Source organism: Tasmannia lanceolata, unplaced genomic scaffold (assembly GCF_043159265.1).
Source record: "Tasmannia lanceolata isolate RefF3 unplaced genomic scaffold, GAP_Taslan_0.1 ptg000013l, whole genome shotgun sequence".
NCBI classification, from domain to species: Eukaryota; Viridiplantae; Streptophyta; class Magnoliopsida; order Canellales; family Winteraceae; genus Tasmannia; species Tasmannia lanceolata.
This window is the reverse complement of record NW_027518690.1, coordinates 42,458,000-42,470,990: the sequence shown is the minus strand read 5'-3', so window position 1 is coordinate 42,470,990 and position 12,991 is coordinate 42,458,000. Positions and strand designations below refer to the sequence as shown.

At 42.3% G+C, this 12,991-nt stretch overlaps 1 protein-coding gene across 1 annotated transcript in view; it reads right to left on the bottom strand.

Moving 5' to 3' along the window:
* The window catches only part of LOC143891272 (uncharacterized), a 36,783-nt gene extending 33,166 nt beyond the window's left edge, over window positions 1-3,617 (bottom strand). Inside the window, exon 1 of the mRNA XM_077395889.1 lies at window positions 77-3,617. Coding sequence (XP_077252004.1) covers window positions 77-3,617 — 3,541 coding nt within the window. The remainder of the gene's footprint in view (window positions 1-76) is intronic.
* Between the last annotated feature and the right edge of the window lie 9,374 nt (window positions 3,618-12,991).

Below are 12,991 nucleotides of genomic sequence, written 5' to 3'. Positions count from 1 at the left end.
TCGTCGGCATCCTCGTCAGAGGAGGAATCTTGATTATCATTATTAATATTATCAGTTTTAAGAGCAGACTCAGTACTTGAAATGGAAACAGGAGAAACAGAAACAGGAATGTATGTAAAAGAGTCTTTCATTTCATTCATAGTATTGGTTACATCAAGAATGGAATAGCCCACAGCAGGCATTGTATTGGACTCTAACGATGTATTCCCAGACTCAACAGACAACTCCACATTGAACTCAGCCAACTCTGGCATATGTGCAGTTGAAGAAATAAACTCATCATCTAAAGTACTCTTGGACTCGACCTTATTAGAAAGAGACTTGTCACCGACTCCGGAACCAGATCCAACTTCTACGGTACCTGCATCAAAAGAATAATTAGAATAAACAAACTCAATATCAGACTGGGAAGTAGACGTATACTTAAAGACTACTGACTCTTTTGAGGAAACGGGACTATACTGAAAGACTACTCGAGGTAAAACCTGGGAGGTCCAGTTGGTCAAGGGTCCCTCGGCTGGGGTGATTAACTCTGCAGGGTTCAGAATGGATGCATCTCTGCCTATCACTGCCACCTCTGATGCTTCGGTCTCACTGCCAACTACTGCTGCCACTGGATATTCAATCTGAAACATGCCATTCAGACAGCCCGGTTCTAAAACATCGGCCCAATCAGTTTTCGGTGCTGCCTCAGTAATCTGCGCACCCATTGGCGCTTCTGATAACTCTAGGTTAAAGAAAATTTCGAAACCTGGAAACCTCTGTCCTGTGACATCATCGGTCCATGGCTCAGCAAACCCGCAAAATGGAAAATCTGCCCCCTCCTTTCTGAAAACGCCGTTCCTGATCAGACTGATTGGCCCCATAGGCAATTCTAGTCCCCGGCGGCGGCACTCGGCCCATTTCAGCATGTATCTTTTCATTTCCTTGACCTCCTGCCCGGTCGGCTCATATCCCAGGCCAAAGAGACCATTGAAAGTTCTGAACACAGGCCACTCAGTAGGGCCTTGATGATATTTGCCCAGCCCTGCGCCTGGAATATAACCCTGTTTACGGATCATCCTGACCACATTCGAGTTGGTGCTAGTCAAGAAGAAAACTTCTTCGCCCATGGCTTCTTTCATGGATATGACCGACACCTCCAGTGAAAAACCTGTCAAGCTGACATCGGCTTCTTTCCCAACTACGAGCTCCTGCGAAATCTGTCCAATTTCTAAATCTGGGTCACCCTTCACAGTCACTACCCTGTTGTTATGAACAAACTTCAACTTTTGATGAAGGGTAGAAGGGATAACTCTGACCTTATGCAGCCAAGGTCGACCCAATAACAGCAAGAAAGAAGCTTTAATGTCCAATACTTGAAATTCGATGTCAAAGTCTTCTCCCCCAATCTGAATTTCAGTGGCCAGGGTTCCGATGACATCTCGCCGGGTGCCATCATATGCTAATATACCCTGCTCTGAGGGAATAAAATCTCCAGGTCCAAAGCCCAAAGTCGCAGCAGTACTCAGAGGACAGATATTCAGAGCGGACCCATTGTCGACCAGTACTTCGGGTACCCTTTTCTTGTTGCAGATCACGGTAATTTTGAGTGAACGAGCATGGTCACTCCCTTCAGGAGGTAAATCATCGTCTGTGAAGGATATTACCTTGGAAGTCTTAGTCACAGCGACTAGACTTACTAACTCATCAGGAGTGATTTCAGTTGGCACCTGAGCAGCATTCAACTCTTTGAGTACAACCTTCCTGTGCTTAGACGAAGACATAAGTAGGCCCCAAATAGAAACGTTTTCTTGGGTCTTCTTCAACTGCTTCAACAGATTATCTTCTTCCTCATCTGCACTCGGCCTATTCTGCCCCTGATTCTCGGCTGCTCTCACTGCTTCTGCAGGGTTTTCTGCTCTCAATTCTGCGGGCTTAAACACTCGGCCACCTCGGGTAACATGACGAAGTTCGTCACACTGATCTTCCAATAGAAGTAAATCATCTGCATCCATTCTCAGAACATACGGAGGTTCAATTGCCTCCTCTTCTTCAAAATCACTCATCCTTAGAACATAAGGCGTTTCCTTTTCTGCCTCAACATCCTCACATCGAAGGACGCATGGAGAGGATGTCTCTGCCAAACTGGTGCTCCCTCTCCAGAGGGCATAAGACCTTTCCCTTTCCATCTCCTCGATCTCTTCAGGATCAAATCTTAGAATATAAGGTTCATCAGGAGTGATTGCGCAAATGAGAATGGATGGATCAAGAACCGGCTCCTCGACAAAAATGGCATTCGCTGTAGGAGGAGGAATTGTACGATGATTGGGAAGGGGGTTTCGAGTTACATTGGGCCTTTCCACTTCAAGCTTCCCGTTCTCTAACATAGTCTGGAGCGCATGCTTTAAGGCCAGACATCTTTCAGTGAGGTGACCCGAATTTCTGTGGTATTCACAATACTGGTCTGCTCTCCAATATGGAGGTAACGGGTTAGGTACTGGCCTAATATCAGGTAGCCTGATTTTCTTATCCCTTATCAACTTTTTCAGAATCAGAGGTAAAGGGTATGGTAAGGGATCAAAGTGTCTCTGAGGTTTCTGCTCAACCAGGGCTGGCACTGGTCTCGCCACCTCTGTTACAGTCCTGGCCGCTGGGCGAACATGGTTTACGTGGTCAACTTCTTTCTGTACGACCACGGGCCTCTTTCTTTCCCTGATGTCCGATGGAAGTCTGGCCCTCAGACCCTTAGCTATTGCATCCTCAGTCCTCGTCCCAGTCTTAATTAGATGGTCAAAATCGGTGTAATGCTGAGGGGACAAAAAATGGAAATACTGCGGCGACAAACCCTTGATCACCAGCTTGATCTGATCTTCTTCTGATAGCCTCTCGCTTAGCTGGGCAGACTTTCGACGCCAACGACGGATGAAAAAGGTAAAGGTCTCCAGAGGACCTTGCTTTAACTGCTTGAGATCCCTCTTGGTAACCTCTATCCCTTCTTCCATAGAAAACTGCTCTACAAATTTGTTGGAGATGCTTTGTAAGGTCTTCACCTCTTCGGGCTTTCGACGCAGAAACCACTTCTTCGCCACCCCAGTAAGGGACATTGGAAAGACTCTGGCCATTTGCTCAGGAGATAGCCCACACTGCTGCGACATCTCAATAAACCACCTCATATGATTCCGGGGACATCCAGTCCCATCATATTTGTCGTAATCGGGGGTTTTGAATTTAGGGGGCAAGGTGACTCCCGGAGACATTATCAGCTCAGATATATCGAACTGTTTTGGGCCTTGATGCTTCAAGCTTTCCATTTCTTTTGTCAGCTTCTCCAATTGATCAGCTACCTGTTTTTCTTTATTATATCGGGCCACATCTGGAATGCAATATTCTTCAGCGTACTGCCCTTCCTCTAGGTCGACGTCTACTGGTGAAATGAAAGGGTGGTTCAAATTTGCAGGGCTCGGATTTGCCGGTATAGCGGGAGGGGGTTGAACCGCAGGTGCTCTAGAAGTAGAGACCTTTTCATTAGACTGGGCTTTCATTTGGGCCATCTCCTCTTTCATAAAGGCCATATCCCAGGTAAGATTCACCATCATCTCTTGAATTTTAGCTAACGCATCATTGGGTTCAGCCATTTGGACAGACTCTAGAGATTCAGATGATTCAGATAAAGAGGATGCGGATTGTTCAGGTAAGGTTAGCGGTTCAAATTGACGAATGAGTCTAGACTTGATTGACTGTCTAGACCACGCAGGTTGACTGACACCTGAGGGAGCGATGTTTGCTCGATTTTAGAATCCTGAATTGGAAATTAACATACTAAATTAAGACGATAAGCATTGAGATAAAGTATTCTGTACCAAATAAGATAAGAGAAAGACATAAATGCTATTCCATTGATCAATAGTCAAAATGTAGTTATAATCAAAACATTAGTCTTTGTTAACAATTGGATGAAAGTAACCATTTACAATGAAATTTGAAGAAATTAAAATGACAATTTCATAAAAAGGAATCTTCAAAGCTCTTCGATCCGAGCTCTCTTGCCCACGAGCTTTCCTGGCAATTCCCCACATCGGACCTTAGATATTAAGGCAAATCTCTTCTCTACGACCTTGTTTCTCCAAGCAGCCACAATGGTATTGATGAGATCAGGAGATAACTTTTCGCAAGGAGGAGGTGTTACATTTCCGGGAGGACATGGGCGTCCCGTGATCTGATGAAGTAAACGGATTGGTGCATAAAAGGTTGACTTTTCTAAACCCATGAGATAAACAAATGGATATGGGTAGGTGCTGGTGATAACGTGTAAACACGGATGACTCACACAACAAAACTGACTTTTCTCCACGCGCTGTAACCAATTATACCACTCATCAATGGATTGCGGTTGGTTGGCCATTGGTTGCCAGGACGGGAAATTTTTCAGGGTGTACTTGTCGCGGCCTTTTGGCTAGAGGATAGTGAGTTTTTCACAAAGCCATACGTATAATAATTTGACACACCCATAGAAACTATTCTGAACCTTTTGATGGTCAATACGGTCTAGTCCAGAAAAGGTTTCTGCCAGCATAATAGGAACATGATTCCTTCCTTTGCTAATTTGGTCTACCACACCAAGCAAAGCCAACGGGGCGGCACGGGAGTCTCCACGAATGACATGACGTGCAAGAACTCCAAAGATTAAAGCGTTACGCCGACAAGTATGAAAATGGGAGTTAGCAGGGTCAATGTTCTTGGAAAAAAGTTTAATGAGATCATAAACTTCCACGCATGTGCCCTTGAAACAAGGTAGAGCATCAACAGTATCATTTTTGAATAGCTCACAGAAGAGAGAATGGGAGTCCATACTTGAAGGTCGAATCCAAAGTCCTTCAGGTGGGATTTCTAACAGAGCGCACCAGTCTTCAAAGATTGGACAGAATTCGAAAGAACCAAATCGAAAAACATGAAGGGTGGGATCCCAGAATTTTGCAGCTGCTTGGAGAAATTTCCAATTCACATCGGATACGCTCAAATGATTGAATGTGCTTATAAATCGATCAATCATGCTCCTTTCACACTCACGCGGGAGAGCTTTGGTAAGCTCACTAATCCAATCATTCAATACGTTATTCGACATGATTAAACCTGACATAGAGATAGGATAAGATTATTAGAAAACGAAGATAACCTGGTATAAATAAATGACAAGGATAAATTTAACGATTAATCACATGGGAAGGATAAAATTGATGACACAGAATTTTTCATCACTGATCAAGAATGATCAGCAAATCAGAAAGGTAGACCATGGCCACAAAATGACAGAAGTAGGTCATAGACCAGATCTAAATCTGATGATGGATACCAACGAACTATTCGATCAATACGATGAAAAATGATAGACCGTGGTCATAAAGACAGCAGACAAGCCATCAACCAGATCTAAGACACCACGAGCAGACAAACAAGGATCTAATCCTACTGAGTAATATATACATAAGATGAATTTACGATACAACCAAAGAATGGATACGTAACCAAAGGGTGGCCAATAAATTGTGACCACGGGAATGACCTGTACAGGCCACTAACCTAGTGGAACTGAAGGGGATGCAAACACGACCGATCAAACCAGAAGCTTTTCACTAGGAATGGGCTTTAAGCTAATCGAGGCTATGCCTGGGAATCGAAACAAGGTAAACTGACTCTAAAGAATAGCAGCCATGCTCAAAAATATTTTGCGAAAAATTCAGCAGCATAACGGCTAGACAAGAGAGTCAAGATAAGGTAAACTCATGGTTTAACTAATTCTAAAGGATAGCGGTCATGCTCAAAATATCCTGGGCAAAATTCGGCAGCATGACGACGCTAGACAAGAAAGTCTCATGGTTTTCCTAACTCTAAGAAATAGCGGCCATGCTCAACATATACTAGATAAAATTCGGCAGCATAACGGCTATACAAGGGATCCCCACAGCTCAACTAAAGGTATATGAACAACGGTGGTAGGATAAACTCGGAATATGGTTACCAGATAAAGGTGACCAAATGAAGGACCGACCAAAGGTGAGAGCATATATGACAACGGGTCAAATCCTATAAACAACAGATCAAATGACAGATCATGGCCAAGGTAATGGCAAGCAAAAGCCACTGACTAGGATCTGAACAGAGAATGGATATAACCAACTGAAATGAATAAGGAACTCTAACTAAGAGGAGAACCCTAATATACATAATCAGTATATATAGGTATATATACATACACACAAATCCTAACCAGGGGCACCAGCCCTAATTCTAATCTAGCGGAGTCAAGGAAGTCTCGACTCAAGACAGACTGATGAGTGAACTAGGACCGTGTTGTAGCCATGTAAAATGAGCTACCCTAGTCTACAAATGGGACAAAGCTCTTAACTCTAGGCTCCACATGTGTGAGCAACACATGTTCGACCCTATATGAATGCAATATACTTATATAAACACGGGTACTTCCTAGTTAGGTTTCACTAAGTCAGTAAGTATATACATAATATATAAAACAAAGTAGGGCTCCGGACTCAATCTACTGGGTACTATGCGTATGAAACATACTTAATATGTATAACTCAAGTGCACCGAGTGTTATACATAGTATGCTTCATTGCTCATCGGCTGCTGTAAACACAAGTGCACCGAGTGTTTACGGCTGCAGCGCTGGCGCATAGCTTGGAAATAGATTCAACAGTACCATCAGGGTGTAATAACATCCCAGTCGGGCACGCATTGAATCTATCCCGTGGAGCCAATAATGAAAAATAATGAAAAACAATGAAAGAATATAGAAAATAGATCAATGCATACTGTGCAGTGTGTGAATCCCTTGTTTTAATTATGCACCTATCTGGTGCCCCTGGATTCTAAGCGAAAAGGTTCTCATTTAAAATGATTTTAGCTCAAATTTCTCCAAAGTTAGTAAAAATGACATTTTTATAGAGTTGGGCAATGTTTCAAGAACTCCCCAGCAGAGTCGCCAGCCTGTGGACCCCGATCCTGAGGACGGGTGCCGAGGGACGCGAGATCCCTCCTGCGATCCTCTAAGATCTCCACAACGTGAAGGAGAGCTCTACCAGGGAACTCTCGAAACGGATGCCACCCTCATAGCATAGCACGAGTGGCGATATAAAAAGAAAGAGATATGTCTCGATCCGGAGCCAAGGCTCGAAACCAAGACATACCTGAAATAAACTCAGAGTCGCCATCCATGGACAAGCCATGGAACCAAAACAAATGCTCTGTTTGCAATGGATAACCAGAGATACAAAAGGTCCGTGCCTGGTTACGAATGGGGAAGGGGTTAGGCGCCCCCAATTCGCCCAAGTGCAAGCACCTGGTCTCTTATGCCATTTTTAGTAACTCCAAAGAAGTTTGAATAAAAATCATGTGAAATGGGAACAATCCTCAGGACTCGTCTACCTAAGCATGCATTTCCTGAGGATAAAAATAATAAACACATATAAAATAAAATAAAAGATGTGCCACCTAAGCATAGCTAGGTTATGAGTGACAAGCCTAATGGGTGTCTAAGTTCTGATGTGCAAACACATGCAAGCTATAGCTAAAGGTATGAGATCAGTACAAGAAAGTAAGAAAACACATCAAAACATACAATAATTAAACAAAATCCTAAGACTCTAAATTATTAGCCCGAGTCCTCGGATGGTCTGGTATTCATCCAAAGAAGCCTACGTATCCTCGCCTCCACGAGAACCAAGGCAACGTAGTTCTTCGCGCCTATTCTAAGCTAGAATGCCTAAGACACCTAGACCTCTATCCTAGATTCGATCTAAAAGACCGGACTAGTTATTAAAGTTTCTTGTACGATTATTTAGATTCCAGTGAATTGTGGATTTTAGGACACCCTATATGCCCTAACTAAATGCAGATTAGGCCTAAGCTAATGCAGATGGTTCCTACAACCTATGTGTAACTAGGCTGTATTTCCTAAGGAAAACAAAGGGTGGATTAGCGTATCCTATTCTAGTCATCACTCGGCGATGTGGATCACCGACTGACCGGACGGAGGCGCTCCTATAACTCTATGATAGACCCCTAACTCTAAAACAAGCACACAGCAAACAAACAATCAAACAACCTATCAAAAGAAAAACCCTAACTCTAAAACTCTCTATCTAGGAGAAACTCCTAACTCTAGAGGAAGATCTTTTGAAAACAAGATTTTGAAGGTTTTTGAAGAAGGTTTAAAACATTTATTTACAAAAAAGTTTGGCTGGACTTGAGATAAGAATCTCAAGCTGCACTACGTACCTCGTGGAAGAGGATCAAGCCAACGTAGTTCGAAGCGAACTCTCAAACTACGCTTCTAAAAGAAACACTCACACTTCAGATTTTTTTAAGGTTTTTTATATTTTCAAATGTTTTTGATATTTTTAAAGTTTTCAAATATTTTTGAGTTTTAAATTTCTAATGTTTTTGGATTTTAAAGCTTTTCCAATGCTTAGGACCTTCAAATGTTTTTGATGTTTTTTAAATTTCTAATATTTTTGAGTTTTCAAATTTCTAATGTTTTTTGGATTTTAAAGCTTTTCCAATGCTCTGAATCTTTAAATGTTTTCAATCTTAAAGGGAACACGCAAGAACAACCATAAACTAGGGCAAAGCCCTAAATCCAAAAGGAAAAACCCCGAACAAGCAACTAACGCCTCAAAGAGACGAACCACAACAAGAAAGATAGCGTCCCAAGAAGAGAGAAAACGATCCAAGATCCCAAGCGAGCAAAGCTCTAATAAGACTGAGTTAGCCTCTAATCAAAGCGAAGTAATCAACAACCCTAAAGGAGAGACTCCGAACTAACAACACTAAAGAGGGGGAACAAATGAGTCAAAGACTCTCTAATAACACTACCAAGAAAAAAGACTCGCTCTAAAAGAGGAGGCCACTCTAACATGAGGCTAGGTAAGCCTCCTAAAGGGGAAACTCTCTACAGGAGACAAGGCTTGTCTCCTAGACACAAATGACGTAAAAAGGAATAAGAGACCCTGTGCATATTTGGCAAAGGTAAAACACCCAACCGGGCCGGACAGCTACCTAGCCCTAGGGTGCAACAAATGTGCGACCCAATACCCATAAGGGTAGGGGTATGAAGCCAAGCCGAGTAGGATGTTCTCCCAAAACCAAACGGCGCACAAAGAGGAGGTTTAGCAAGAGAATGAGACCGGGCGGGTCTAAAAGGAATAAGAGACCTTGTGCATATTTGGCAAAGGTGAAACACCCAGCCGGGCCGGACAGCTACCTAGCCGTAGGGTGCAACAAATGTGCAACCCAATACCCATAAGGGTAGGGGTATGAAGCCAAGCCGAGTAGGGTGTTCTTCCAAAACCAAATGAAGCATAAAGAGTAGAACTAGCGAGAGAATGAGACCGGGCGGGTCTCCCAAACACACACAAAGATGGGCTCCAAGTAACCTTATCATTAGAATTTTACAAGTGAAGCTGTTGCAAACGAACTCGAAATGAGTTGAAACTTCTCCAGCAACAAGATGTGATGAGATGTAACTTACTGGAAGATTTTTACAGATTTTTACATTAAACTCATATTTAATTTGGATTTAACAATTAATTGACCAGATTTCAAAAATAACACAGAAACTATTAGAAATAGAAATCTAAATTCCATGAAATTTCTACAGTAGTAAGATATAAGTGAAAATAGCATGATGTGAGATTTCCATGAAATAAGAAAACTATTTACTATCAGTTTCAGATTTTTTAATTTTCAGACCAGATTATGAATTAACACTACAGCTCATATGACATAAGATCCAAATCAATTGAAAATTTTACAGAAGCAAGAAATATAGAATTTAAGACCACTGTAAAAATTTGGAGAATTTTATCTGTGATTTGACGTCAGTAACAATTCTCCCAAAATCTGATAATTTTCAAAGAATGTATAAAATAATATACTAAAAAACTTCTGAAAATTCTCAAAAATTCATGGTAGAATGTATCAGCATTAGATTATTTTACCACGAAATTTCATTAATTTTGGAATTCGTTTAGTATATAATTTATTTTTCTTCGTCGAAAAGATATTTTTGAAGAGTTTTTCTATTTTTAAAACACAATTTTCGAGAAAATTACGACTCCGGAAAACGTCCTCCAACCTTATTCTAATTTGATAAACACAAGAAAATTTTAAAATTCCAAAAAATAGATCATCCTGAGATGGCTATTTTTTCGAATTTCGTAATTACTCGGCCCACATTTTAAATAAATTCTACTCTTCACTCAAATTCTAAAAAACCGTCGATTCAATGTCCGATCCGATCCGACAGTTATTTTACTCTATTCAAGTAGAACATCGTATTAAATTTTGGGACGAAACAGATTTGAAACCCTCATGCAGATCATGATTTTTAGTTCACACATTTGATATTAAATTAAATTTAATTAAATACTAAAAAACCATGCAAAATTCATAAAAAATGCCGAATGATTCGGAAAAAATCCGAGAATGGGATATCAACCTGTGATAGAGTTCTTGGCCGCATCCAAATGTCGGAAACTCTGAAAATCACGCCGACGGGCAATCCGCTCGCCTTCTTTCTTTCTCCTTTTTTCTTTTTTTTTTTTAATTTCTTCCCCACTGTTGAGTGATCGAGAGAGAGATGGTGAATGAGACAGATAGATAGAGGGGGAAAGAGTGAGAGGGAGTGAGAGAGAGAGATAGAGATGGAGTTCGAGTGAGAGAGAAAGAGAGAGAGAGAGAATGTGAAAAAAAAAAAACAAACAAACAAACAGAGCACGCAATGCTCTGTTTTTTTTTTTTTTTTTTTCACGTTCTATTTTTTTTATTATTATTTTTTTTTAAAATGTTGCAAATGGGTAGAGAGATAGAGATAGGGTCTGTGGGTTTCGGTGGAAGAGGCTTGGTGGAGGTACGGCCGGTGGAGATACGGCCGGTGGAGGTGGTGGCTGTTATTTTTGGTTTTTTTTTTTTGATATGGGTTTTGGGTTTGGGTAGTGGTGATGGTGGTGGTGGTGCCGGCGGCTGTTGATGTGGGTTTGAGAGATGGGTTTAATGGTGGTTGGGTGAAGGCTGGCCGGAGATGGTGGAGGCAGTGGGAGCTAGAAAAGGTGGAAATGGTGGAGGTGGTGGCGGTTTGAAGAAAATGGAGAGGTGGTGGTGGCCGGCCGGTGGTTGGCCGGGAAATGGATTTGGGGGTGGTAGCGGTTTGCAGGTTTTGGGTTGCTGGATTCTAGGTAGAAGGCGGGGATGATGAAGGTTCGGTGGTGATCGGAGGTAGTGGTGGTTAAGGTTAACAGTTGCAGAGAGGGTTTGGGTTTGAGGAGATGGTAGAGGTGCGGTGGTGACCGAAATGGAGCTTGATGGTGGAGGCAGTGGGAGCTGGAAAAGGTGGCCGGAGTTTGTAGTGGTGATGCCGGATTCCGGTTGGAGGTGGATGGTCGGATTCCGGGCCGGAATCCGGTTGGGTTGCCGGAGAAGAAAACTCTCTCGCTCACTGAAATTTTTTTTTTTTGTTTTTCCTGCTCCTTCTTTCTCCCCCTGATTCTCCTTTCTGCCAGAGAGATCAGCCGCTCCTCTTGAGCAGAGGAGGCTGCTGTTTTTGAGGAGAGCACTTGAGTGGTCCCTGTTTTTTAGGAGAGCACTTGAGCTGCTGTCCCCCCCTTGTCCCCCCAAACTTCATCATATTCCCCATTTAATAAGGTGTGAGGGTAGCACTTGAGTGGTCTTGGGCCAAAAGAGAGAGAGGTGAGAGAGACCCCGGTTGCTCCCTCCTCTTTTTCCTTTTTTTTTTAATATTCTTTGACCACCCCTCTCCTTTTTTCCTTTTTTTTAATATTCCTTTGACCACCATGTGGGAGGGTTTCCCATACGAGAATCATATTTTCCTTTTTATAAGTAAAGAATCTTTCTTCACATGCGTTTCCATTAGCATGATCTAAACTGTGCATTTGATGGGACCACCCGACAATCTTAACCGCTCAAATATTGGGTTGCGATGAATTGATTGACTGTACCTTAACCTCTTCTATAAGATGGTCCTAGCCATTCAATTGATGGGCCGCAACAAGAATGGGTTGGGCCCACCAACCATTTTCATGGGAAGATCTAACCCGTTCAACCTGTGGGCTAAAATGTAAATCGGTCGCGCTCATTAAATCTATTCCACGGGGTGATCTAAATCATCCAATTTATTGGGGTGCAATCAAAACGATTTGTATTCCTCAAACCCTCTTCGTAAGATGATCTCAACCGATCCAAATGGTGGGTTGATCCGAACCATCCAACTCACGACCTATCAAGTGAGTGACTTGGATCACCATAATGTGGGCCCCATTCCATGCTAGACGAACTTTTTTTTTTTTTTTTTTTAAAAAAAATTTTTGATCTTTGAAATCCATAGCGACCTTTATAGATGATTCGAACACTCTTTTAGCTGGGCCCACTTACTCGGTCCAAATTTAATCAAAATGCATCATGCGGCCCCACCAAATGGGTCCACACTCTCTCTGGTTTAGATTCTCGTGAATAACCACTCTCAACACTTAACGGAAAAATGCGAAACATGGCGGAAATGATTGGATGGGATTTCACCCAAGCATAGTGAACTTGGGTCTGGTCAAAATGGGGTGTCTACAGAGACCAAGAGAGATCGTGGCGGCTCGCGCCCCACCCCTCTCGCGGGATCGGGTCCCACACAATCATGGTGCATGTATGATAAAGAATGTGCCACAGCTTTAATAATAGTAACCCTCTTCACCCAATCCAACTCCATCGCCCCTTCGTCACTGCTTAGTATATTAGCCAAATTTCCTCTTCCAATATACTCATAAATGAGAAACATACATCGACGGTGGGAGCAAAACCCGTAAAGCTTGACAACATTGCGGTGACGGATTTTTGTTAATGCACGTACCTCATTTCTGAAACTTCTCTGATCAATTTGCTCGCCATCTTCCAATTTGTGAAGTTTTTTTACAACTACCGTTTGCCTTGT